A 27,125-nucleotide genomic window follows, 5' to 3' on the forward strand; every position below is an offset into this window, starting at 1 on the left:
TAATTTTGTGATCAGATGGATATCCGACTGAACGACTCGTTAAAAAATATTGCTTTTATATAAAAAAAAAATTATTTTTCGTTATAAATATATATGATTTGAGTTATCGATGTCGATCACCTACTCTTTAGTTATTAAGCTATTTTTGTCTCATTGAAAACATGACATCTAATGTCATGTACTAGTCAATTTCTTCACGCCCTCTTTCTCTAAACTCAGTAGTTCCAGTACATTATATGTGGCTGCGATATCCGATTATTTTATTGAAATTAAAACAAGAAAAGGGTGGTGGAACATAAAGCTAGCGTATGTACGCATATTCTTCCCACTATGGAATGTTTGGTGGTGTGGCTGTAGTGAAAATTCCCTGGCAGCGTCAGTACTAAGTTTATTAATTAGATTAAATTTAATCTTCTTCATTTTTCCTCCTTTAATGCCTTCTCCCTTCAAACGTGTCAAAACATTATTATTATTTCTTAATTTACCTAAACAATAACATTCAAATTTTAAAAATAATTAATTTTGATCTAATAAAACTTTCCTTTCGTTAAATCTACATATTTTATATCTCGTCGCCATTTGAATAATTGTCCACTTCATATCAAACTTTTAAATATACAATACGTATCTTAAATTATACTTAATATCTCTACTTAAAAACAATTGTCTCAGCGATAACTTGTAATTTATTTGACACTAAAATCTTAAATTTAAAAAGAAATCTCTAGTTTATCAAGAACTCAGTCTTCTCTCAACTTAAAAGATGATCAAGAGGAAAAAAAAAACAATTATCCGGGCGTCCAACTTTTTTGAACACACCTTATAATTAGAATGTTAATGGCAAATATTTTATGTATATATTTCACTCTTTATTATATTTTTAGTGCAAAACCGGACATGTGGGAATTTATATTTGTTTATATGAAAAAAGAGGGACATTTTCATATTATTTAAAAAGTGGGGTTTTTTTATGTAAGAAAATATACTTATGGGAAAAGTATTTTAGGCACATATCAAAAACTCGATTTCCGTTATTTGGGGCACCTGCAGAAATATATATCGGATATTATTCAGCTGAGACAAAGATTTTGGATATCATAGATATCAGTGGGATAATCGAATTCTGACCCAAAAAATAAAAAATAAAATAAAATAAAATAAAATAAAATAAAATAAAATATAATAATAATAATAATAATAATAATAATAATAATAATAATAATAATAATAATAATAATAATAATAATAATAATAATAATAATAAAATCAAATTAAGGCTTTTACAAATTGACAATTGCAGAGCTTATAAATATTTTACGTAATTCAACATTTTTATTGACGTCACACAATCAAGTTTTTTTCAAATGGTTGGCTCTAAACTTTAAAGTTAATTAGCTTACGTGATCTGCAAATTATTCGTATGAGTCCATTTTATGAATTTATCTTACTATATTATATTATTAAAGTAAAGACCCTCTAATTAACAAATTTTCAATTAATTGGTGAAACTTGATTTGAAATTACCATTATTTCCTAATTTAATTATCAATAAAATCAAAATTAATGGGCAAAATATGCATTTTATATGGTTTCCTCTTTTTTAGCCATTAAAAGCTCACTTTGTGCCCTTTGATATTATTTTATTTACAAAAATAACACTCATTTTATAATATATATGCATATTTTTTGTGAATATTTGTTTAGGAAAACGTTATATTTTTATTATTTTTAAATTTATTATTTATTTTTTTCGTTAAAAAAACGAAATGTACGAGCACGCAACGCGTGCAACGAAATACTAGTTCTTAATAATGGATTCTACGACCCGATATTTTTTTATTATGTGATGTTCATATTTTTTGCAATTAATTCTGATTTCTGAAGGATCATTTTTTAATTAGATAATTGGATATATATTTCAGCTAGCTTTTAGAACTACCCTAATGGTAATTTGAACTCGACGTTTGCAACCCGATCGAGTCAAGAATTGAACTTATTAAAGATAAATTGTTAATTTATACTTATGAAGGAAAAATATATTATGTGAAAATTGAACATACTTTTATTTAATTTCAACGGAAGACTGAATGTATCCCCATTTGGAGGAAAGGTTCAAGTGTTTTGTATTGCAATTTGCATCCTTTGAAAAGCACGCCGAATTTTCATGAAATTTATCTTTAATCAGAAAATAATTACGCAAAATTTGAAGAATTAGGAAATTTTTGAAAAATAATCTTGGTCGAAATTGAATTTTGAAGCATAAAATTCGCCGATTGTATTTGAGTGTATTCAACTATAAAATGCAAAGTTCGAATATATATTTTCAAAAATGGATTTATTACAACAAAAAATCTTCTTAAATTTTGTTCTAACATACAACGAAGATGCACAACTTTATAGAGAAAATTGCGTCAAGTACCTTGTAAAATTAATGATGAGCTAATATCCTCCTCTGTAATAAGTTTGAGCATCTCAATCCCTCTCTTATATTTTTTTGAGCATGTAGACCCTATCCATACAATTGTGAAAATATGTGCATAATGATTTAATTTCTTGATTTTTTTTAGATGATAAATTCCCAATATAGCCCTCGTCTCTTTATTTTTGGTACTCATTTTTTTTAATCAATTGTTCATGCAATTAATTTATATAATACACAATTTAAGTACAAAATAAAAAAAATCCACAAATAACAAACTTCATCTTTTATTTACCTTTACGGCTAGAATAGATTAAACATATATTATCCTTTAACATTTTTAGTGAAAAATATTTTTTTTTTATCAAACATCTATTCTTTGTTTTTTTGGTATCATTGTTTTTAGATTTTTGAAGGATTATGGTTGGACATAATGTCATTTATAATGATTTTTTTTCTTTCTATTAACACTTTTTAGATAGAAAAATATATTAAATGTACATTATTTATTATCATTAGTTACACATTAACTAAAAATATTAATCAATAAATTGGCTATTGCATAATATTTATTTTATTATTGTGATTTTTTATTTATAAAAGAATTCATATTATCGGTGAGATTTATATTTTTCTAAGTGATAAAATAAAAATAAAAATATATCATTGTATTTTTAAAAATAATTAATGAGAATGATTGTTGTTAAATTGAGGGTTCTTTTGTCATTTGATAAATTTATGAGACAAAAAGTTAATTTTGGGGAGAGTGAGTTAAAAAAATTATAACACAGGGACTGAAATGCTTAAAACTGTTACAAAGGAAGGTATTTGCTCATTGAGAATTTCAAAGGAGTATTTGAAGCACTTTTTTCCAACTTTATATTCGAACGGTCGATAAAAGATACAACGATTTAATTAGAGAAAAGAAAACATCGTTTATAAATCCTTTACAATTTTGCAATTTTACTATTTTAATTAAGTACTTTTATCCTTTTTTTTCTTTTTTTTTTTTTAACAATAGAAAAGGTAAATAATTGTTGTTTTTTTTTTTTTTTTTTTTTTTACGATGAAACATACGGCTCGTCATGTATCTAGCTAGTTATACTATTGATTAAACTTGAGCAATGTATTTTGACCAACTCGATCTATTGTGATATATACCGATACATATTTATATTTATGGTCCTCCTGCTTTAACTAAACTAATACACATATCAATAATAATAATAATAATAATAATAATAATAATAAAAATTATATCCTAGAAGAGTAAATTTGCTTACTAATACACCTGAGGGCTTTTCCAACCTAACTCTATGTTGGTGTATAACTCTATGTTGGTGTAAATCGCCAACATAGTGTTGGGTTTCTTTCTTCATCCTAGCGCTATTTTCAGCGTTAGATTGATGTCTTACTACAGTGTTGTATCAAATTTAGGGTAACACTGTAGCAATAGCGTAGAAATTTTCTATTTGTTTTTCCTTTTATTTTTTAATATAATTTGGTTTGGTTTGTTTTCTTTCTTTTTCTTTTTTTAATATATCTATAGCTTTAAATTACAATCTATTTGTTGTAATTATTAATTATAAGATACTTTTATTTAAAATTTGAATAATCTGATTATATTTTAAATAAATTTATAATTTTTTTTAAAAAATTGTTTATAGATAAATTATTAATTAAGTTTAATTATTTAATAAATAAAATTAAAATTCATAAAATAAATAATAAGTTTAAATATTAAAATAAATAAAATTAAATATTTTAAAATAATTCATAAAATATATTTAGTTAAAAATTTTAATTCGTTAATATTTATATTGAATATTTATAAAGAAATTATTATTTAGATATTATTGATATTTAATTATTGTATTAAAAAATATTTGGTGGAATAAATTATTTATGAATAAAGTAATAGAGAATATTCCGAAAATATTTTTTTTTAGTGTAAAGTTTAGAGTGAATGAGTTGGAGATGAGTTTTGTATTTGGTGTAGAAATTACATTATCTTGAAGTTAGTATTACAGATAACATAATGAGTTGGAGATGAGCTGAAAAACCACAGTTCACGAGTTTCAGAAACCGTTTTTCCAAAGTCCAAAAATTACATAACACACATATATCGCATTTACGATCACTAACATAGGATAAATTTCGCATATATATAATACAATAATCCACAAAGCATGGTAACCAGGTGAAGAAGATTTTGCTTTATTGCTCGTTATATTGGATTGCTTTTTATCGTGAAAAACGTACGTTTGATCCTTTTCAAAGGCTAAGCTCTACTACGAGTTTGGTTGCCAGTTCAAAATAATTGAGGGGTCCAGCGATACCTTAGGTGAGAGTGACAGGTTGAATTTTTTTTAAAAAAAATGAAATCATCCCGAAAATGTATATTAGTTTTATTTTGACAAAATACAAAACATACTCAATTATTAAATATTATCCTACCGTTGTCATTATGTGCTGGTGTTAACTACTCCAATGTGTGTGCATGTATGTGTGTCTATATATATATATATATATATATATATATATAAATTATGTCATAAATTTTGTTGTTTTATTAAAATTTTTATTTTTAAAAGCTTATAAGTTGTTGTGTATTATTTTAAAAATAAGTTGTTAAAGTGATTTGATGAACTTAATTATTCTAAACAACTTAAAGATATTGATGTGTTTGATATTATAAGATCTTTTTATTGTCAAAATTATAAAAACATATATAAAATATGAAAGTAATATAAATAGTAATATATATATAAAATAATTTTAAATTTATCGTAAATGTTAAACATATATTAAAAAATAAAACTACTTTTAATTTTAATTTAGAAAAAAAAATATAAATTATATACAAAATTGGGCAGAGGACATGGTGAAAATTTAATAAAATATATAAAATAGTATGAAGAGTAAAATATCAAAATTAGATATTTTCTAAAAAAGTAAGGAAGATCCTATTTTTTATAAAATAGCTTAATTATAAGCTTTCAAACAATTTATTTAACAGCTTATAAGTTGTTTGACAAAAAAAATTTATCAAATAAATTAAAAAAACTTATAAGCGCTACCAAACACGCTCTAATACTTCTAAATTTCGAAATATATCACATACATTATTTTAAAGAAACATATGAAGAATTAATATATCTTGTAGTGGCTCAATTGTCTGCATGTAGCACTACAAAAATTTTTTGGATTCAGCCACGGCAAAAACCGTGGTTAAAACCGTGGCTAAATTTTTTAGCCACGGTTTTAACCACGGTTTTTTAAACCGTGACTAAATGCACCGTGGTTAAGATCATCCACGGTTGTAAACCGTGGCTAAGTTTAACCACGGTTTTTATAAAAACCGTGGTTAAAATAACCACGGTTTTTATGAAAACCGTGGTTAACATTAACCACGTTTTTTAAAATAACCGTGGCTAAGTTAACCACGGTTTTAAAAAAACCGTGGCTAAGTTAACCACGATTTTTTAAAAAATCGTGGTTAACCGTAACCACGGTTTTTTAAAAAATCGTGGTTAACCTTAACCACGGTTTTTTAAAAAATCGTGGTTAACTTTAACCACGGTTTTAAAAAAAATCGTGGTTAACCTTAACCACGGTTTTTTTTAAAACCGTGGTTAAATATGACCACGGTTTTTAAAAAACCGTGGTTATGGTTAACCACGATTTTTTAAAAAACCGTGGCTAAGTGTTTTTTTTTTTTTTGTCATGATTTAAACTGGAGTTTGCAACATCACAAAATAAGATGAATCGCATACACAATAAATACAACCACAAAATTAACTGAAGGATAATTTACATAGAAATGTGAGAAACCAATTTCGTGATAACTATTCCGAGGCATTTACATTCAAATATCAAACAAAACACTGAAAATATCATAAATTCGTGGACGACTCACAAATATACTACGACGCAAAATACGATGTACACTGATAATTTCACAAATTCGTCGACGGCTCACGAATATACTACAACAAAAAATACGGTGTTCGAGCTTCAACAATTCAAGCGAACCAACCCAACAGTCAACCTGAGACAAGGTACCCAAGAAAAAGATTTAATTTTTGACAATTTATGTGAAAATATGTCACACGAAATTACTTACCTACTCATGGTTGAGTCTCATCGTCATCGTACTCATCATTGTTTGTAGCAAGGTTCGCGTCCAATTGGAAAGATGAAGTACGTCTTTGTGATGACAATCGATGAATGGAACCCCTCCCTGTTGGTGTCCCTCTGCTTGCTGGTGAGCCTCTAAATGCGGGTGAACCTCCACTGATCCCATCTCTGCTCCCTTGCGACGACCTGCGTGTATGTGCTGGGGTGCCACGACCACCATGTGATGCTCCTCGACCCTGAGGGGTATTGCCGCTCGATGAAGATGCACGTTCAATAAATTGACGGAACGATTCCTCCAAAGAGGCCACACGTGCCCTCAATGCCTCGCACTCCCTGGTTGCTTCGAGGGCCTTCTGATCTGCCTCATTGGCCCTTTGTGTAGCAGCTCGTGTCTCGTCACGAAAAGCTTCCAAACTTTGTCCTCCGCCTGCAAAGCCTCTCTGTCGTGGAGCCATCACCGCTGGATACATCGTATTGGCCAACGTCGACAAGCCATACATCCTACCATTTCTTCGCCCACCGCTGATGAGCTTAAAATGTTCATTAATGTCATTGTTTGTAGGCTCGGGATGTATAGTCCCATCCTCCAATGGAGTCATGGCCTCCAACATGTACGCTTCCATTTGTTCCTTTACAAAATAAACAAAATATGTTTAGTTATTTGAAATTATATATTTAAATACAAAATATTTATTCAATTATAAAGTTATGACGCATACATGTAGTTTTCTAGAACGCTCATCCACGAATTTCCCGTCAGACATCCTATGCGTGTGCAAAAATAACTCCCACGCATTCGGCTCGTGCTTGTTCTTCTTACGCTGTAACAATACATTATATCATATGTCATTACAATTCTAGATCAAATAAAATTGCAATGTCTATTGACTATTACATAATAAAACGAAGTTAATTAGTTAGTGAAAATATTACCATGTTTGATCTTGAAGTTTCCATATGTGATACATCTAATAGAAGATTCTCTTTGATTTTTTTCTAATAAGTTATATATTATTAAAAAGCATTAGTTTATCAGCTGGAAGTAATAATCTGTAGTGAAATGAGATAAAAAAAATACAAAGTATAAGTATCAAAGTATATTTATTACTGCGAAAGATAAATACCATGTCGACAACATGCATTGCATAAGACTTGGATCCACCAGTATGCTTCGTCTGGCCTGTCCCAGGACCTGCAGGCTCGGAGTGCTTGTTCGCCTTGTATTTTTTTGACGTGTCCAGCCAAGCTTGAGAAGCCCACACCGCCGTCCACTTGGACCACGTCTCTTCAGTGACTGTATCAGGATGTCTCCCCTGCCCACGCCATCGGTGGATAGTCTGACGGTACAGTTCTTTAATGTTGATGTACCAAACCCTCTTGACATCTGAGTCAATGGCTACTTCCCATCTGTACCTCTTCTGCTCAATCATTTAAGAAATTATTCAATAGTTGAATGTGTAAAAATATTAACAAGGCATGCTATTGTCAATTACAATGAATATATTCTTACCACGAACTCATCCCAATACCATTGTCGTTGATCAGTTGTCACAAACTTCCAAGAGTATCCATCCTCGCAAGTTTGCGTGTAGAATAAAGAAGTCATGTACGAAGAGACTTTATGATTCTCTGGGGCAAACCTTAAACGAGAAATATAAAATATAAGCATAAATTTGACAAGACGCACATTTATTCAATGATGATTACATGATAAACATTTCAAACTTACTTATCATATTCCAACCATATGAACTCTCGTGGATCTTGGTCAGTCTCGTCCTCGGAATATGGTTCCGCCATGTCTTAATATTAAATATCTACAAATGAATAAATATTAATTGTAACAATAAGATATTGGTTGGTTCACAAAGACATACTAACTATGATATTGGATAGAGATTATGCTACCGCTGTTAAACAAGTGCTTAAATATTCAAGTTCGAAAACTGGGAATGCAGCTCAATACAGTGGTCAAATTATGTTTCTTTTTCTTTCTTTTTTTTGAAAATGTCAAATTATGTTTTCTAGTGACTAAATTGTGAAAATTCCTACTCACCGTGAAGACATGTAACTGCTCGAAGCTTTATCAAGGAGGAATCAATTTATATTACATCTCTTCCCATTACATCAAACTTAATGAATAATCAAGCAGAAAAGTTTCCATCCAATCCTTCTCACAGATTCAAATTCAGAATCCCATGCAATTCTCATGTGAAGATCATAACAAGACACTTCTCATGTAAATATAAAAAAAAGTCAATTCTCATTTGGTTCTGCAGAAAAATATGTGCATCAAGCTTCCTGGAGTTATTTTTTTACTTATTAGCATGCACCGATGTTAGATCCCAAAGCCAGGAACCACAATCACAAAACAAGTTGCCATCTCTTTTTAACAAAGAAAAACATTGAATACTTAATTGCTATGCATTGAGGTACCAGAGAGATTTATTGTTGTCTATGAAAGGTACATCGTCACTCTAATACTTCTGAGGTCTGGGTTCTAATTTCATTTCTGGAAGCACATGCCCTTTTCTTTTTCTTTCTTTTTTTTTTTTTCATTTTTGCTTGACAATGGTGTTAATTGATATCTCTTTTGATAATCACAGTGTGGTCAGGTTGCGATTTGCCCTAATATATCTATTGAAACATGATTTAATATAAAAGTTGAATTTATAACTTCATATTTTCAGGATATAAAATAGGAAGTTAGCTATCTCGATTTTAAGGTACGCTTTCAATTTCTTGTAAAATTTCGGTTGCATAAAAATTGAAAGAAAATAACAAGAACAATAATAATAATGATAAAGAAGCCAACTTTGTTCAATAGGGAAGAAAGCCAAGAAACTACGAATATTACCAAAACTTTTCCCAGTTCAATAGCAGATTCTCAAAATTACAACTACTGGTAGGTGTTCATGCAGTTTCGGAGAGACAAATATGCGCTCACATCGACTCTCAATCATCAAAGTACGAGCTCACATCAACAATATGATCAACAAGGTAAACAAACGAATGTTAACAATGCATTTATCTTTTTTTTATACGGTTACTTATAATCATAATCATAATTAGTAAAATAATCAAATACATGATTAAATTTCAGTCAATATACGTATACAATTAATAAATAAATTACGTCTTAATTCAATTGATTATGTCCACCTATATCTTACGTACTTTCATTTTCCTAATGACAAAATTTTTTACAAAAAAATCTGAATGTCTGGATAACAAATTCTTTAAATCCATCGGTACCTTCAAATATAACAACTAGAATTAACAATAAATCATATATCAATTATACGACTTGAATTAATTAAAAAACCCCCAAATTCAAAACCCTAATTTTCGAAATATACCTCTAGGATTCGAAATAGAGCTCCAAACAACAAAACAACCTTTCTCCTAGGCTAGGCGGCGGTCGGCGACGGCAAAAGAGGCGGGGAAACGATGGATGTGTGAAACGTAAATCGAGCGGAACGATCTCAAAACTTATGAAAATGGGTAGTGGAAGATAGCCTCGTCGATAGGATACTAAATATATGCGCAAATCATTTTTTCAAGAACAGGAGGCGTAAATCGAAGCTTCAAGTTCCGTAAGGGAAGGAGGGAATGGAGAATAAGAAAAGGAAAGTGCCGCGCAGGTAAATGAAGCTTCAACTTTCGTATATATGTGTGTTAAAAATATATACATATAACATATATTTATTTTTATAATTTATTTTTATTTTTATTATTATTTTTATTTATTTTGTTTAAATAAATATTTTAATTAAACATCTCAATATTTATTCTAAAAAATCCTTAGATAAGATGAACTATATTAAATCTGTACAATTATTGTAAAATGTATAATGCATATAAGATAGTGTTTCCATTTATACATATACGAAAATATTTTTGGAATAAACATATCTTAAAAAAAATAAATTATTTTAATATTTTAATTTAGAAAAATTTATGTTATTTGGAATTTTTTAAAATAATATTTAATATTTAATGGGTAGAGGGTATGATGCGAATTTATGAAAATATTTAAGGATATTTTGGAGAGATGAAATGTTAAAATAATAATGGTTAGATATTATAAGAGTATTGAAACATATATTTACTAATATACACTAATAATATAAAATAAAAACAATAAATTTTATAATACCGACAATGGTAATATAATACTACTTAAATCATAAAAAAATACAACAATTTAATAAAAAAGTTAAAATTGCAACATTAATATACAGAGAAACATGCAAGGAGTTATACAACATTACTCAGTCACTTTCAACATCGAAGTCTTCGTCGCTGCTTTCCAGTACATCTTCGGTTCCACTGTTTGAGCTTACCGCGTCAATTTCATCGTCAAAGTTAACGGTGACATCGACAAGGTTTTCTGAATTCAACAGAAATTGTGTTTCGACTTCATGAACTTGACTTTCATTATTCTGAAATGCACTTGTCGCGTCGTTCAATACGTTATCGTCAGTTACGATGTCTGCAACATAAGCTCTCTGTCTCAAACCGCTTACGTAAAGCCAAGCAGAAGGGGTCCTGTTCGAAGTTGGGTACTGCAAGAACACGACCTGTGAAGCTTGTGTAGCGAAGACGAAGGGTTCGTTTGTGGAAAGATGTCGTGTCCGGTTCACCTCAACAATTTTGTACTTACCATGAACGCGCGTACCTAGCCTAGGATGTGGATTGTACCAACAACATTTAAATATTATTGTTTGCTTCAACGGAAGACCAGGGTATTCCACCTCGATGATCTCTTCGATGAAGCCGTAATATTCGGTTTCAACACCGTCACTCGAATGACCACGAACTTGAATGCCTGAATTGTCTGTGGCTTTAAACGTTGTGTCATGAACAGTGTAGAATTTAAACCCGTTGACACAATAACCTCTGTAAGTATTAACTTTTCGCAACGGACCCAGTGCTACTTGTTTAATCAGTTCTGAGACGAACTCCCCTTGTTCTTCGATAGCCTATGACGAGCATACAATATTATCATTACCACCTCGAATGTGCTAAGAGTATTAAATATCAAATCTTAAATTACATTTAATCTTACTCTGATGTAATATTTGAACCAATCGAAGAAGTTTGCCTGTATATTGGAGTCTAAATCTTGATGACTTATCCCAGGAATCTCTGCACGCATTTGGTCCTCGTAAATGCTGTGCATATATGAAATGGTTGTCAAAATGAAATACTACGGAAATATATACATATCAAGAAGATTGAAATCGTGAACATAACATTGCATACCTCAAATAGGACTTCAGTTCAACACAGTTCAACAAAACATATGTCGCTACGACATGATATTCCTCGTTTGACAGAAATCTAGGTCTTTTACTACCGATATGTCTACCACGTACCATAAATATTGCAAAAAGCTCTGACCCAATCTCGTTCACAATGTTTTGTTGTTGGCGTCTAGTCTTCCGCTGTCTTGTTTGTATCGAGTCACCAAAGTAATGCTCGCAAAAAATGGAAGCCTCACTGACCAAATAAGCATTGCATATGGATCCCTCCACGTGTGCTTTATTACGAACCGTGCTCTTCAATCTTCGTAAAAATCTTTCGAAAGGATACATCCACCTAAACTGCACTGGACCAGCAATGCGAGCTTCGTGGGGCAGATGGACGCAAAGGTGTTCCATACAATCGAAGAAACTTGGTGGAAATATCTTCTCCAACTTACAAAGAATTACCGGTATCTGCTCATGCAAGCGTATCATGTCACTCTGTTTAATATTACGAGCAGTTAGGTCTGCGAAAAATAGACTTAACTCGGTCAATGCCTCCCAAACCTCTCTGGGTAACAACTCCTTGAATGCAACGGGTATTAGTCGTTGCATGAATACGTGACAATCATGACTCTTCATACCGAACATCCGCAATTTGTTCATGTTAACACACCTGGACATGTTCGAGGCATAACCGTCTGAGAAACGGACATCCTTAAGCCATCTGCAAAGAACCTCCCTCGCACTACGCTCCAAAGTATAACTAGCCTTGGGATGTCTACCTGTAGACACGTCTGGATGTAACTCAGGTCTGATACGCATTTCAACCAGATCAGCCCTTGATTTTGCATTGTCTTTCGTACGTCCGGGGACATTCATGATTGTGTTGAAAACATTGTCAAAAACATTCTTCTCGATGTGCATCACATCCAAATTGTGTCTGATCAGATTCGTACGCCAATACGGTAACTCCCATAAAATACTGCGTCTTCTCCAACCACATCTTGCCACATTACATATCTCTCTGTTTCGGATCTCTGAGTCGACATCGTATGAAGGTATAAAACCATAACCATCTATATCATTTAGCAGCTCGGTTCCTGTTCTGATGGCAGGAGCAGGATGCAAAACAGTTCTCCCTCGTACAAACATGTTTTTCTTGCGCCGTAGTCGGTGATCATCGGGCAGAAACTTCCTGTGGTTGTCGAACCATGACGTCTTACCACTGTGCACTAGTGTGAACGCTTCAGAATCAGACATGCAATAAGGGCATGCTTGTTTTCCAGCGGTGCTCCAACCGGAAAGCATCGCATACGCTGGGAAATCACTTATGGTCCACATCAACGCTGCTCTCATCGTGAAGTTAGTGTGCGAGTGTATGTCGTATGTGGCAGCACCATCGTACCAAAGTTCTTGAAGCTCGGCAACCAATGGTTGCAAGAAAACATCAAGCTTATCCTTCGGGTTACTCGGTCCAGGTGCGATCACAGAGAGGAACATGACCTCATCTTTCATACACATCCAGGGTGGCAGATTGTACGGGGTTAAAATGACGGGCCATGATGAGTATTGTTGTCCCGTTTGGCCAAATGGTTGGAACCCATCTGTTGAAAGTCCTAACCTGACATTCCGGATTTCTGCAGCGAACCCCGGGTGTGTTTCGTCAAAATGACGCCATGCCGGAGAATCAGATGGGTGTGTCATTGTCTCCATGTCAAAATGGTGGTCGTGATGCCATCGCATATGGGAAGCAGTCGCGGTAGATGCATATAACCGTTGGAGACGAGGAGTGATAGGAAAATAATACATCCTCTTATACGGCGTTTGTTTCTTATTATTCTGGATTCCATGCCGACGAGACGGTTTGTAACGAGGATGTTCACAAATCTTGCATTCGGATAAGTCTGAATCTGTACCCCAGTAAATCATGCAATTGTTGTTACAAGCATCGATTTTCTCGACGGGAAGACCTAGATCTTTGATGAGTTTCTTCGTCGAATAAAAACTGTCAGGCATGTGGTTATCAGCTGGACATAACTCTGACATTAACTGGCACATGTCGTCGAAGTTTCTTTCTGACATGTTGTGCTCATGTTTCATCTTCAATAACCTCGCTAGGACAGACAACAAAGAGTGACCGTGTGGATTTCCGTCCCAGATTTCTTTCTCCGCTGATTTTATGAGCTCATATAATCCTTTGATGTAGTTGTTGGGGATTTCTATGTGATCAATATTGGGGTCTACGTACTGCGACGGACCTTCTTCCTGATAATCTGCAGGTATTTCGTGACCAAGATTTTGATTAGTGAGGAAATATTCTTGATCATGACTATGAAAACTTTGATCTGCAAGTATGTTTTCGGATTCCCAACGCCTGTTCTGAGACCGTGAAGACGACGGAACATCTTGATTGGTATTTGGATAATTTGGACGAATATACTCTTCTCCGTGAAGATGCCAATTGTAGTAGTTCGGTACAAAACCATATCGACCTAAGTGCGCCTTCACTGTGTTGTCATCTAAGAATACTTTGTTTTGGCACTTTTTCTGATTACAAGGACAACGTACTTTACCCGCTGACAAACATTCAACGTGACTAAGAGCAAAGACCAGGAATTCCTCTACACCATTAATATACTCGTTAGTAATATAGCCATTTTGCAATCTACGATACATCCATCCTCTGTCAGTGTGATCCATATTTTCCTACAATAAACAGAATCAGAAAATATGTATGTATTCATTAGCTTACAATTATATTTTTATAATTAATTAAATGCATATGTCTCATAAAATAATTATAACAAAAGATTTAATTATCATGATAGTCTTCTCCATCGCTGTATTTTTTTCACAAATAATATTGATTAACAAATTATACAATACAGCCTTGATAAAATTTAATATATCATGCCAAAAATATTTTTTGATACCATATATATTACCAATTGGAAATTTACTCAACTAAATGTCATGTTCATGAAAATAAATTAGTTAACATAAGAATAAAATAAATTAATTAACAATAAAATATTTTTTTTGGGTTTTTTTCCGTTACATTAAAAGCATAGATTAATTTGAAATAAATTAAATTTTACTAAAAAAATGAAAAACTAAATATTTTGCATTATGTCTTATATAATTTAAAAATCCTATAGTACATGTTTCGCAAACCCATTTAACATTGGTTTAGTTTTATTTAATTTATATTACGTCAATTTTTTTTAATAAACCTTTTTATATAAGTAAACATATTTAATAAAAATTTGTGAAAATATTATAATCTAATACATAAATTGTATACTTATCTCTATCAATTATTTTATTCCAAAACACATAAATGATATAATCTCCAATACATAAAAAAAAATTCATTCTTATATAGACTGATAGTAATACAAATCCAATAGTCGCACAAAAGTCCACCTCTTTCCACGTTAAAAAATTCATAATTAAAAAAACTTATAAATTATGAGAGGAATCATAAAAATAATTAAGTCAAATATAAAAAAGTAAAAAAATCAAAGCAATTATTTCGGAGTAGGAGAATCATCGAGTCGACGAGTCATTAAGATAAATGAAAGAATATAATTTAAACATGTATATGCTTTAAAAATATGTCGTGTATTCTAATATAATTTTTTTTTATGTATTAATGCGCATGACTTTCATATTAATGTTGAAATAAAATAACTAAAAAATTGAAATAACATTAATTCAATTAGGTAGTTAATTTTAACCAAAACAACTACCGAATGAAATATAAAAAAATAAGATCCAAAGTTGTACTTACCTCACCGAATGAAGAAGCCGCAAATAATTTTGTAAGTTAAGAAAATCAAAGGCGGCGACGAACGATGGCTGTCGAAATTGGGTTCCACGGAATTTTTTCTAAAATAAGAGAAATTGGTACTGAAAGAAAGCCCCAAACAAGAGGATTCCGAAACAACTCTCCGATCTAAATTTCGATCACCGACGAATTTTTTAGTGACGGTCAAAGGTGATTTTTGTTTACAGAATATTCTGAAAATTAAATGGACAATAGCGATCGAAGAGATGAAGTGAAAGCATATAATGGTTATTTAGCCACGGTTTTAAAAAAGCGTGGCTAAATAACCACGGTTTTTTAGAAAGCGTGGTTATGTTAGCCACGTTTTTAAATAAACCGTGGTTAACTAACCACGCTTTTTAAAAGCGTGGCTAAATTTAACCACACTTTTTTTAAACCGTGGTTAAATATAGCCACGCTTTTTAAAACCGTATTTATATTTAACCACGCTTGTAAAAAGCGTGGCTAAAATAGCCACGCTTTTTAAAACCGTGGTTATATTTAACCATGCTTATAAAAAGCGTGGCTAACATAGCCACGGTTTTTAAAAAATCGTGGTTAAATAACCACGATTTTTGAAAGCGTGGCTATTTTTAACCACGGTTTAAAAAAGCGTGGTTAAATTTAGCCACGCTTTTTAAAAGCGTGGTTAGTTAACCACGGTTTATTTAAAAGCGTGGCTAACATAGCCACGCTTTTAGAAAGCGTGGTTATTTAGCCACGCTTTTTTAAAAAAGCGTGGCTAATTTAGCCACGATTTTTTTAAAACCGTGGCTAAATCAATGTTTTTTTTGTAGTGTAGAGATCGCCGATCGGGTCGTCCGAATGAGGGATCGGATCGTCGAATTGTTGCCTATAAATATGTCATCGAATTTCACAGTGATATGTGTGTTGTGCATGTATTCTCGAGTTTATGTGTCGCAGTTATTTATATAATTAAGTTTATCTGATTAAATTAATTACATACTTAAGTTTTTATTATCTAGTAGGTGATTCATACACACATATATATAAACGTTAACATTATTTGTATGCAACTTTGAGTAATATATCCTAAAAAAAAAACAAAACATGGAATAATATAGATAAAAAAAGACTGAAATATTTAAAAAGGAACATTATTTTAGAAAAACCAAAAATATTTATCTTTGTAATTAATATATAATCATAAAAAATATAAATAAAATTTCATCGAATCAATTAAATTTTCGTCACTATGATCCTCAACTTAAGTAGAGTTTGAAAGAGCTTTTAGGAAGCACTTATCAGCTTTAAAATTTTGAAATGTTATGAAATTTTGTTGACGAAAAGCGCTGAAAAGTGCTTTCTAAAAACTTTTTAAAATACTAGCTTAATACGAGTAACTTTTTTGAGAAAAAAAATTAATAAATGTTTCAAAATATTCATCATTTGATATTCGTACTTTAGAGAGGTGGTGGGCAAGTGAACTTCCCACGTTTACGGTCTCCTTTTAGCTATTGACGTGGTATTGTAGAAGTCAGGTTTAGGTCATTTTTCATTGAAAAACATATTAAAATCTTATATATATATATATATTTATTTATTTATTTTATTACGTCGGCCGCACCTTAGAAATCGTTTTTTATTTATAGAATTTTTTTTAATTGGTATTTATACTATTAATTTTAGGTATTGATATTTTGAAGTATATTATTAGATAATCAATTTATTAACATTTTTTACCCTACATTGCTAAATACCAAGATTCTTCTTGTGTGTTTGGAATGCAGGATTTGAATGAGATTTGATAGGATTCGGATTTACAAATACCATTTTAGTGTTTAGTAAAATATGATTTCGAAATGAGATTAATATTTGATGGGATTTCATTTAACTAAATAAAATTATTATAAAATTGATCGAATTTCGTGGGATTTCATAGGATTTGAGTTTTAAAAATTATAATAAAATTTATATAAAAAAATTATAATAAAATTTTTAAAAATTATATTTATATAACTTAATCGTAGATTTCAAACTTTGCAAATTTTTCAAAATATCATTTATCTAAAAAATTATATTATCAATTCACACTACTATATTTTAAATTCTTATCAAACACCAAAACGGAATTCCAATTCCAATTTTTTATAAATCCAAACACACTCGGGTTCTTAATTTGGCTGTGTTTTTTATATTTACAAAAATCCAGCCAAATTTAACAATATATATAATTTTTTGTTTATTCCAAAGCATTGAGGAAATTAGTAAAAAAAAAAAAGAAAAAGAAAAAGAAAAAGAAAAAGAAAAAGCATGGATAGACGTATCATTGGATTAGACATATCATTGTGCATCTTCTAATTAAAAAAACAAAAAGTATTTATCCCTCTCACGCACACAAATGCGTGTGGGTGTCAGGGTGTGTAATTTTTTGGAATACATAAATATATAAATATAAATAAATAAAAAATATATCGAGAAACTCCGAATCTGGGCCAAGTGTTCAGTTCATGGGCCAATCAGATCTTTACAAAACATTTCAAACGTAAGCCCAAATCAGTATCACGTACCAGCCATGGCATCAGATGAAACAAACCGGAGCCCCGAGATCCGGAAGGACGCAATACACAACCGATGGGTGATCTTTTCGCCGGCCAGAGCACGCCGGCCGTCGGATTTCAAGTCCAAGACCGATCCGAACGACTCCAAGGACCGAACCGAATGCCCGTTCTGCGCGGGTCACGAGCACGAGTGCGCGCCGGAGATATTCCGGGTCCCGCCCGAATCCACGTCCGATTGGCGAATACGGGTCATCCAGAACCTGTACCCGGCTCTCAGCCGGCGGTTGGACTTCACGGACGGAGAGAACGACGGCTGTTCGGCGGCGCTTCCCGGGTTCGGTTTTCACGACGTGGTGATTGAGTCGCCTGCTCACCGGGTTCATCTGGAGGATCATTCCCCGGCTAGAATCGCTGATGTTTTGCTCGCCTACATCCAGAGGATCGAACAGATACGGGAATTTGATTCCATCAAATACGTTCAGGTTCTGTTCCATCAAATTATTGCTTGTTAAATGACTGTTGTGGGTGTCGAGTGATTTTGAAATGTATATCCATTTCCATGTGAAATAAAGATAGTATTTTATCAGTTGAATCCGAACAATAAAATGAATTTGAAATAATGAATTTTCAAGTCTGACTTCAATTGACTCGATCCAAAAGTACTACAATGGCTTGTTCAAATAGGTATAGATATGTGAATTCGTATTTATTCAGGTATTTTTTCCTCTTTTTTCTTGATCGTAGAATACATTGTTTTGCTTCTATATGAAATTGTGTTGATGGTTTTACAATGCTACTCTGTGAAGATAACGGACAAGTCTCATCGGGATCGATCCAACGTGAAACTAGTACTTTTAGCACAAAAAAATAATACTTTAATATAACTTGAGGCGAATAGGGGATCCATCTCGAAAAATTAACATGTGAGATGATTCCGCAAGTCTTTTCATGTAAGATAACAAGATCAAGATCGATTCACTGTGGTCTGTGGCCTATGTTTGAATGGAATGGTGACTTGAATTTTTTTCACCTCATGGCTAATGGCATATTCAGGGTAGAATGGTCTCTATATATGATTTACATATCATTTAATCAATGTATCCTATTAATATATATTATGTAGGTTTTCAAAAACCACGGTGCCTCAGCCGGGGCATCCATGAGTCATCCACATAGTCAGATCATGGCGCTTCCAGTTGTTCCTCCCACGGTCTCTGCTAGGCTCAATAGCATGAAGGAGTTTTTCCTGCAAACCGGAAAGTGTAGTCTTTGTCAAGTTAAACGGGATGATCTTGTAATTGATGAGTCGAGCCATTTCATAGCAGTTGCCCCATTTGCTGCAACATTTCCTTTTGAGATATGGGTTGTTCCGCGCGATCACTCTTCTCATTTTCACGAGCTTGATCACGAGAAGGTAATTAGTTCTTTCTTTTCTAAGCCTTGAGTTCGGATTATAGATAAAAACAGGGTACTTTGTAATTCTTTATCCCATTTTCTCGATGTATGATCTTTGATTTGGATAGTAAGCTCTTGTTTGGGACTTGTGATGCGAGACTCTCTCACTAATTCCTTCCCGATACCTCTCAAAGAAAATATTGAATTGGATCCAAATTGACAGACAGCGTGAGCTTTACCCATGTGGTTATGCACTCTTTCGAATAGGAATCCGTTTTCTGAAAAATCTTGGGTTTTGTACTTTGGTGGGTCTCCGAGATTCTTTCGATGACCTATATAGTGTAGAAGGGATGTCTATTTAATCCGATTGATTGCGTAAAACCCTTGATAGCAACAGAACCTGGAAATGTATATAGAAAAGACACTTGTTCTCTATTAATCACGACTCCATGAGTTCGAATATCCTATTCCCTAAATCAAATACAGCCTAACTAGCATAGGACTGAGGATAGAATGATGAAAATAAGTTACTTTAAACACAATTGGTCGCAAACCGTTGAGTATGGTTGACCTTTTGTCATTATTTCATTATTATTATGTGTGTTAGTTTTTAATGGATGTTTGCCACTCTTCAATTTTCTTGAAATTTGCAGGCACTCGATCTGGCTGGGCTATTAAAGGTCATCCTCATTAAGATGTCCTCCCAACTAAAAGATCCGCCTTACAATTTGATGATACACACCGCACCACTCCAACTCGACTCCTCGGAGTTACCATTCACGCACTGGTTTATACAGATAGTTCCCCAGCTGACATTAACGGGCGGATTCGAGTTAGGAACGGGCTGTTACATAAACCCTGTTTTCCCAGAGGATGCTGCTAAAGTGTTGAGGGACGTGAGTGTACCAAACCAACGATGAATGTATTCTCAACGCTCTCAAGAGAATAATGATACTGCTATTTATACATTCCTGATTGTAATAAGGAAATATAATTCAAATATACCTTCTCATTCTATTCCTAGCTAGAGATGTAATCGAGCCGAGTTGAACTCTTGAATGTTTGAATTTGATTTATTTATCGAGTTGAGCTCGAGCTTTATTTAACAAATATATTCATGCCCACGAGCTTCGAGTTTTTATTAGCTTAATTAATAAATATAAATATTCATTGAATTCATTAAAAACTAAATTTTATATTTGGAAAAAAATATAATATTTTTATTAAAACTTGTAATTTTATTATAATAAATAAATTTAATCATTTTTTATATATTTATCAGGAGGAAAAATGTAAAATCAATAATTCGAATATCAAAACTATTATTTTTCATATACGAGCCTACTAACGAGCCTGTTCACGAACTAATAAACTGAATATAGTATAACTTGAATTTTTTCACGAACTAACAAACTGAATATTGTATAACTTGAATTTGATTCATTTATCTTAACAAATTTTACTGAATACTCTCAAACAATTTTTTTTTAATTATTAAATCGAGCTTCGAATGACTACGCACTATAAAGAAACAAAGACTTGTAAGATTTTCTCTCTCAAAACAAAAACTCCTCAAAAGCAAAAAAATAATAAAAAAAGAAATAAAAAAACTCCAATACTTTTGTATCGTTGGGTTTTTGCTTAATGGGCTTGGAAGTTGTAGGAAGGGAATTGCACCGCGAAATGGATTCTTCAGTTACGGGCTTCGGAGCAGACACACACACTTGGCGGGAAATGTTCCCGCCAAAATTCATTACTAAGGATGCCCTAGTCTGTACTGTCTCACGCACGAATTCGTAATTCCCGAGCAATCACTGTAGTTTTTTCATCAATGGCCGGCGATTCACCTCCGCACAATAATGGGAATCGGCCGAACGATAATGATAATCAGCCGTCGAGTCCCGTCTCTCCTACATCAACTGGTTTCAACACCGATCAGTTGCCGCTCAACTCCAGCCAGAACTATTCAGATTTTGACGACGATGAGGAGGCCTCTGTTGACCCGCCGATTATCGAGGACGTGGTCGACGACAACGTCAACGATGATGAAGAAGAAGAGCAAGGAGAGGATCTTTTCAACGACGATTTCATGGAGTCAGTCTCGATTTACTCTCTCTCTCTTTTTTTTTTTTTTTTGCCTGGATGAAAAGCCTCTCTTTTGTTGTATTGATGAACGAATCATGGATGATTGATTGTCTTATGACGTGATGATTGTAGTGATTACCGGAGGATGGGTCAGCAGGATCAGTACGAGTCCCAAGGATTGGACGATTCCATGGAGGATGAGAGGGATGTAAACCAGATTATCGCCGACCGCAGAGCTGCTGAGATTGAACTTGACGCGAGAGAAGCTCACGTCTTTAACAGCAGGATTCCCGAACTTCTACGCGAACAAGGTCCACAGCTGAATTCTACACTTGTTGATCAAATTTCCTCATTTTTCACGTTTTTTCCGCCTAGTGTAATTTTTAATGTTTTATAACTTGTCTTCTGGATCTGTTTCCTTTTAGCAGTGAATACTATTACTTGATACTGTTGAGAATGAATTATTTCTTCCTGTTCTCCTGATTTGGCTTTGCTGGTTGGCAACCTGCTGAGACGTCCAACTTAATCATTAATTTTTAATGCCACATACTTGACCAGACATACACAATGTTACCCCGTGAAAGAGTAGTCCTTGGCCTTGTTTCTGATAGGGTTGGTTTTTACATCCGCGAGGAGCAGAAAAAATTCTCATGCGAAAATATGATATTAATGTATATATTACAGTGTTGTCATGTATTTGAGCATACTATGAACTTTTTCCCCCTTCTAAAATAGCACACTGTGAACTTTGAAATGCTCAGTATTAGTTTTTTTTCTTTGTTCTTTTGGTTTCTACTTCAGACACTGATGATGATGGGTACAGACCATCGAAAAGAACAAGATCTGAAAGGCCTCCTCCGTCCACACCGGGAAGCACAGATGATGCTGATGGAATGGCAAGTTCTCCAGGTAGATCCCAGAGAGGACACTCTAGGGAAGATGTCCACATGACTGATCAGACAGACGATGAGCCCTATGATGTAGCCAACTTTGATTTGCCTATCAATTAAATTAAATTCATTAAATGTACATACAAGTAATTTTATTGGTGGGATATTGTTTTAGGATGAAGAAAATTACGAGGGCGAGTTTGAGATGTATAGGGTTCAAGGAACTCTCAGGGAATGGGTTACCAGAGATGAAGTAAGGCACTTTATTGCCAAAAAAATCAAGGATTTCTTGCTTACGTATGTGAACCCTAAGAATGAGCATGGAGATTTTGAGTATTTACGTCAGATAAATGAAATGGTCTCTGGTAAGACATCTATTCTTGTTTGAATGCAGAGTTGATAGTTTTCCTTTTCTCATTTAAAACATTCAATAGATAATTGCGAAATGCTTGTTTATGTCAATGAGTTGCACATGATACTAACCTTCCCGCATTCACTTTTTTTTTTATTTTCATTTCCAGTTAACAAGTGTAGCCTTGAGATTGATTACAAACAATTCATCTATATACACCCAAACATTGCCATCTGGCTGGCAGATGCTCCACAATCTGTCCTTGAAGTCATGGAAGAAGTTGCCAACAAGGTTGTTTTTGACTTACATCCAAATTATAGGAAAATTCATCAAAAAATCTACGTGCGCATCACGAACCTACCGGTGTATGATCAGATACGTAATATCAGGTATTATTGGGTCTGTCAATGGTTTTTCTAAGGAATGTTTGTTTATCGTGCTATTAACTTTTCATTTGTTCTTCACAGGCAGATACATTTGAACACTATGATTCGCATTGGTGGGGTTGTGACCCGACGCACAGGGGTCTTTCCTCAGTTGCAGCAAGTTAAATATGACTGTAACAAATGTGGAACAGTTTTGGGGCCATTTTTTCAGAATTCATATTCAGAGGTGAAGGTTGGTTCTTGTCCAGAGTGTCAATCAAAGGGACCATTCACTGTTAACATTGAACAGGTTTATATTTTCTTTTGCATCTTTAATTTAAGCACAAGTACAAGTGAAACCGTCCTAATCCGAACTCCTTTTTATGCTGCAGACAATATATAGGAATTACCAGAAGCTCACTCTCCAAGAAAGCCCTGGAATTGTTCCTGCAGGTCGACTTCCGAGATACAAGGAAGTAATACTGTTGAATGATCTCATCGACTGTGCCCGGCCAGGAGAAGAGATTGTAATACATCACATTTTGAACATTAATTTCACTGTAGCTAAACTCTGCTGAATCTTTTCATTTGGGTGACATTTTTATTTTCATGATCCAGGAGGTGACTGGCATATACACCAACAATTTTGACTTGTCTTTGAATACAAAGAACGGATTTCCTGTCTTTGCCACTGTTATTGAAGCAAATTATGTCACCAAGAAACACGACCTATTTTCAGCTTACAAGCTTACTGAAGAGGACAAAGAAGAAATTGAGAAGCTGGCCAAAGATCCAAGAATTGGAAAACGAGTAGGTCCTTGAGTGTTGACTGAATACCTGCTCTATAACTCTCTCCATGTGATTGCTTTAATGTCAAATGTATTTTCCTACTAAACTTTGTTTCCTTTTAATGTTTTAGATCATCAAGTCCATAGCCCCATCAATCTATGGTCACGAGGACATAAAGACTGCAATAACTCTTGCTATGTTTGGTGGCCAAGAGAAAAATGTTGAAGGGAAACACCGACTTCGAGGGGATATAAATGTACTCCTATTGGGTGATCCAGGCACTGCCAAGTCCCAGTTCCTCAAGTAAGAACATTTTGGAATGATTTGTTTCTGTGTGAACAATAGGCTAATATCGGCCTAACAAATCATTAGGTACGTCGAGAAAACTGGGCAAAGGGCTGTTTATACAACCGGTAAAGGAGCTTCTGCTGTAGGTCTCACTGCAGCAGTTCACAAGGATCCAGTCACACGAGAGTGGACCCTTGAAGGAGGGGCTCTGGTTTTGGCTGATAGAGGCATATGTCTTATTGATGAATTTGATAAAATGAATGATCAAGACAGGTGAGAAATTAATTATGATGCATGTGCTCTTGGTTTCCTTACATCATCATTCCTGTAAAAAATTTCTTATTATTCAGGGTAAGCATTCATGAAGCAATGGAGCAGCAAAGTATTAGCATATCAAAAGCTGGGATAGTCACATCTCTCCAGGCACGCTGTTCGGTCATTGCTGCAGCAAATCCTGTTGCAGGAAGGTATATAGAGGTTCAATTTAATGTGATGGGTTAGCGAGTGACGTTAGCTGCTGATAATGACACCTCATGCTGCTTAGGCTTTAAGGCATCTTAACTGATGCCAAACAATGGACAATTTGATATATGTAGCATCAACTTTCAGTGTTTACTTTTTGTCCTGGATAGATTGACAATTTGTGTTGAGAGTGTTATTCTGTTGCACAAGTTACTGAAAACTTGCTCACTTGATAAGCTTACGATTTCTTTAGGACTCATCAACGGTGAGCATGAATGAAATTCAATTTTAAGCCTCTTTGTTTCTCTTCAACTGCGCTTGGCTCTCTTTCCTTGTAATATGGTCCCAAGAGCAAACAGAAAGATTGTCTATATGATTCCAAATACATAGTTGCATATTTATTATTCTGTACTTTCAGTAACTGTAATATTTCGATGCTTTTTAAACAAAAAGATAATGCAAAATATTTTTCTACGATTTTCTTTTTCTTTTTAGCATTTTCAATAGTATTGACTGTCTAAAATGAAGTTTTAACTCTTCAATAACTGTTTATATTTATTCTGGTAAACATCCTCTTGCAGATATGATTCGTCAAAGACATTTTCTCAAAATGTGGAGTTGACCGATCCCATTGTTTCCCGCTTTGACATACTCTGTGTCGTAAAGGTCTATTTCAGTTTAGTTTACTGTTTTGTTTATTTGTTGTGTAAACTGTTTCATGATCTTTTATTTCAGTAATTATTCACCAGGAAAAATATTTTACGCATGCAGGATGTTGTAGACCCAATAACTGATGAGATGCTGGCACAATTCGTGGTTGATAGTCACTGCAAGTCACAGCCTAAAGGTGCCAACTTGGGTGACAGGTCAACCAATTCTCAGGATGATGTTCAACCTTCAATAGGAAGAACTGATTGCGAGGTCCTCATCACTTAACTCTTGTACCTGTCAATTACTAGTTCAACATGTTCTGATCTTCATTTATGATATATCTCTATAGATAATCCCCCAGGAGTTGCTAAAGAAATACATAACCTATGCTAAACTGAATGTGTTCCCAAGGTTGCATCACGCCGACTTAGACAAGCTTACCCAAGTTTATGCTGAATTGCGGAGAGAATCATCTGTGAGATTTCACTTGTGCAAATTTTTTTTTTCCTGAACTAGTGTGAACTGATCAATGTAAATGATCTTATTTCTCTGTATATTCTTTCTAGCATGGGCAAGGAGTTCCTATTGCAGTGAGACACATAGAATCAATGATACGAATGTCTGAAGCCCATGCAAGAATGCACCTCAGACAGCAAGTCATTCAAGAAGATGTGGACATGGCTATCCGTGTCCTGCTTGAATCGTTCATCTCAACTCAAAAGTTTGGTGTGCAGAAGGCTTTGCAGAAGGTATTTACGTGTCAGCCATTGTGATTGTGACAAAAACTTCTGTTCAACTCTAAGTGTTAATTTTTTCGAGCCAAAGCATTTCAATCTGAAGGATTATATCAAAATGATTTAAAACTTTTGCAGAGCTTCCAAAGATACATGGTATTCAATAGGGATTTCAACGGAACAGTTCTGCACCTTCTCCGAGAGCTTGTGAAGGATGCCCTGCAATTCGAAGAAATCATGTCTGGTCCTGCCGCAAAATTTTCATATATTGATGTAAAAGTAACAGAACTGCAAAGCAAGGTAATTTAAACTCGCAAGTTGGCCTAAAATTTGCACAAGTTCCTCGAATTCTTGTTTTTTTCATTTAAGATTCAGAGGGCTGATCAAGTAGATGTAGACTAACTCATAACTTCCACCCAGGCTCATGATCGTGGAATCAGTGATCTGAATGCTTTCTTCAGCAGCTCGGAATTCTCTGGTGCCAACTTTGAGTTGGACGAGACAAAGGGCATAATAAGGCATCATCTTACGCACTGATAGCCCTCTGCTCACTCGTCAACTTTTTTCATGGAACTCCGAAGGCAGGGTGCATGAGGTGACTTAAAGTATTTATACTTGTGGTTTATAATGTAGCGTTGGCAAGTATGGTGCTTTCTGAATTGATTATTGGTGTTTTTTTCTTGGCACAAATTTCCTTGGAATATGTAGTATGACGTTTAAGCAAAATTTATCCATGGAAAAGCAAATTTTGTTTTTGTCTATATGAAGTAACGAGATGAATGAAGATTTATGCATCCAATGAATTAAATGAACAAGCTTATGAGGATGATTAAAAAGAAGAGCTCTCAACTACATAAAGAAATACTCGCGATCACTAGTAATCATCTAAGACATGCACCTAACGTTGCTGCAAGCTCCTCGCTACGACCAGAATTGCACAATTTCTCGAAAA

At 33.6% G+C, this 27,125-nt stretch overlaps 3 protein-coding genes and 1 long non-coding RNA gene across 4 annotated transcripts; 2 read left to right on the plus strand and 2 right to left on the minus strand.

Moving 5' to 3' along the window:
• Positions 1-7,635: 7,635 nt before the first annotated feature.
• LOC140894549 (uncharacterized) lies at positions 7,636-8,372 on the minus strand. The gene is made up of 3 exons (XR_012153856.1): positions 8,289-8,372; positions 8,070-8,188; positions 7,636-7,977 (listed from the first exon to the last, which is right to left on the minus strand). It is a non-coding gene; the product is annotated as an uncharacterized lncRNA (long non-coding RNA).
• A 2,461-nt stretch (positions 8,373-10,833) lies between these two features.
• On the minus strand, positions 10,834-14,511 carry LOC140860477 (uncharacterized). The gene is made up of 3 exons (XM_073263486.1): positions 11,828-14,511; positions 11,631-11,736; positions 10,834-11,544 (listed from the first exon to the last, which is right to left on the minus strand). Exons 1-3 carry the CDS (start codon positions 14,509-14,511, stop codon positions 10,834-10,836), a joined length of 3,501 nt encoding a protein of 1,166 aa, XP_073119587.1.
• A 3,547-nt stretch (positions 14,512-18,058) lies between these two features.
• LOC140866276 (ADP-glucose phosphorylase) lies at positions 18,059-20,671 on the plus strand. Its single transcript, XM_073271237.1, has 3 exons — positions 18,059-18,644; positions 19,286-19,576; positions 20,211-20,671. Exons 1-3 carry the CDS (start codon positions 18,177-18,179, stop codon positions 20,475-20,477), a joined length of 1,026 nt encoding a protein of 341 aa, XP_073127338.1. The 5' UTR covers positions 18,059-18,176; the 3' UTR covers positions 20,478-20,671.
• Positions 20,672-21,335: 664 nt separating this feature from the next.
• Positions 21,336-26,903, plus strand: LOC140864769 (DNA replication licensing factor MCM2). Its single transcript, XM_073269115.1, has 17 exons — positions 21,336-21,651; positions 21,775-21,953; positions 22,444-22,622; positions 22,708-22,897; positions 23,054-23,273; positions 23,352-23,559; positions 23,642-23,776; positions 23,868-24,059; positions 24,169-24,341; positions 24,411-24,599; positions 24,677-24,793; positions 25,370-25,454; positions 25,560-25,709; positions 25,789-25,914; positions 26,006-26,188; positions 26,312-26,473; positions 26,594-26,903. Exons 1-17 carry the CDS (start codon positions 21,389-21,391, stop codon positions 26,708-26,710), a joined length of 2,868 nt encoding a protein of 955 aa, XP_073125216.1. The 5' UTR covers positions 21,336-21,388; the 3' UTR covers positions 26,711-26,903.
• Positions 26,904-27,125: the final 222 nt, after the last annotated feature.

The sequence above is a fragment of the Henckelia pumila genome, chromosome 4 (genome assembly GCF_033568475.1).
Source record: "Henckelia pumila isolate YLH828 chromosome 4, ASM3356847v2, whole genome shotgun sequence".
In the NCBI taxonomy this organism is placed as follows: domain Eukaryota; kingdom Viridiplantae; phylum Streptophyta; class Magnoliopsida; order Lamiales; family Gesneriaceae; genus Henckelia; species Henckelia pumila.

What these genes read in the sequence shown, in the direction of transcription:
- LOC140866276 (XM_073271237.1), top strand. Translation starts at nt 18,177, where the DNA reads ATGGCATCAGATGAAACAAACCGGAGCCCCGAGATCCGGAAGGACGCA. An exon ending in ATTCCATCAAATACGTTCAG is followed by an intron (nt 18,645 to 19,285) that starts GTTCTGTTCCAT and finishes TATATTATGTAG; the next exon opens with GTTTTCAAAAACCACGGTGC. An exon ending in ACGAGCTTGATCACGAGAAG is followed by an intron (nt 19,577 to 20,210) that starts GTAATTAGTTCT and finishes TGAAATTTGCAG; the next exon opens with GCACTCGATCTGGCTGGGCT.
- LOC140860477 (XM_073263486.1), bottom strand. Translation starts at nt 14,511, where the DNA reads ATGGATCACACTGACAGAGGATGGATGTATCGTAGATTGCAAAATGGC. An exon ending in GAACTGAAGTCCTATTTGAG is followed by an intron (nt 11,737 to 11,827) that starts GTATGCAATGTT and finishes ATATATGCACAG; the next exon opens with CATTTACGAGGACCAAATGC. An exon ending in GGTTCAAATATTACATCAGA is followed by an intron (nt 11,545 to 11,630) that starts GTAAGATTAAAT and finishes TGCTCGTCATAG; the next exon opens with GCTATCGAAGAACAAGGGGA.
- LOC140864769 (XM_073269115.1), top strand. Translation starts at nt 21,389, where the DNA reads ATGGCCGGCGATTCACCTCCGCACAATAATGGGAATCGGCCGAACGAT. An exon ending in TCACTGTTAACATTGAACAG is followed by an intron (nt 23,560 to 23,641) that starts GTTTATATTTTC and finishes TTTATGCTGCAG; the next exon opens with ACAATATATAGGAATTACCA. An exon ending in GCAAATCCTGTTGCAGGAAG is followed by an intron (nt 24,794 to 25,369) that starts GTATATAGAGGT and finishes ATCCTCTTGCAG; the next exon opens with ATATGATTCGTCAAAGACAT.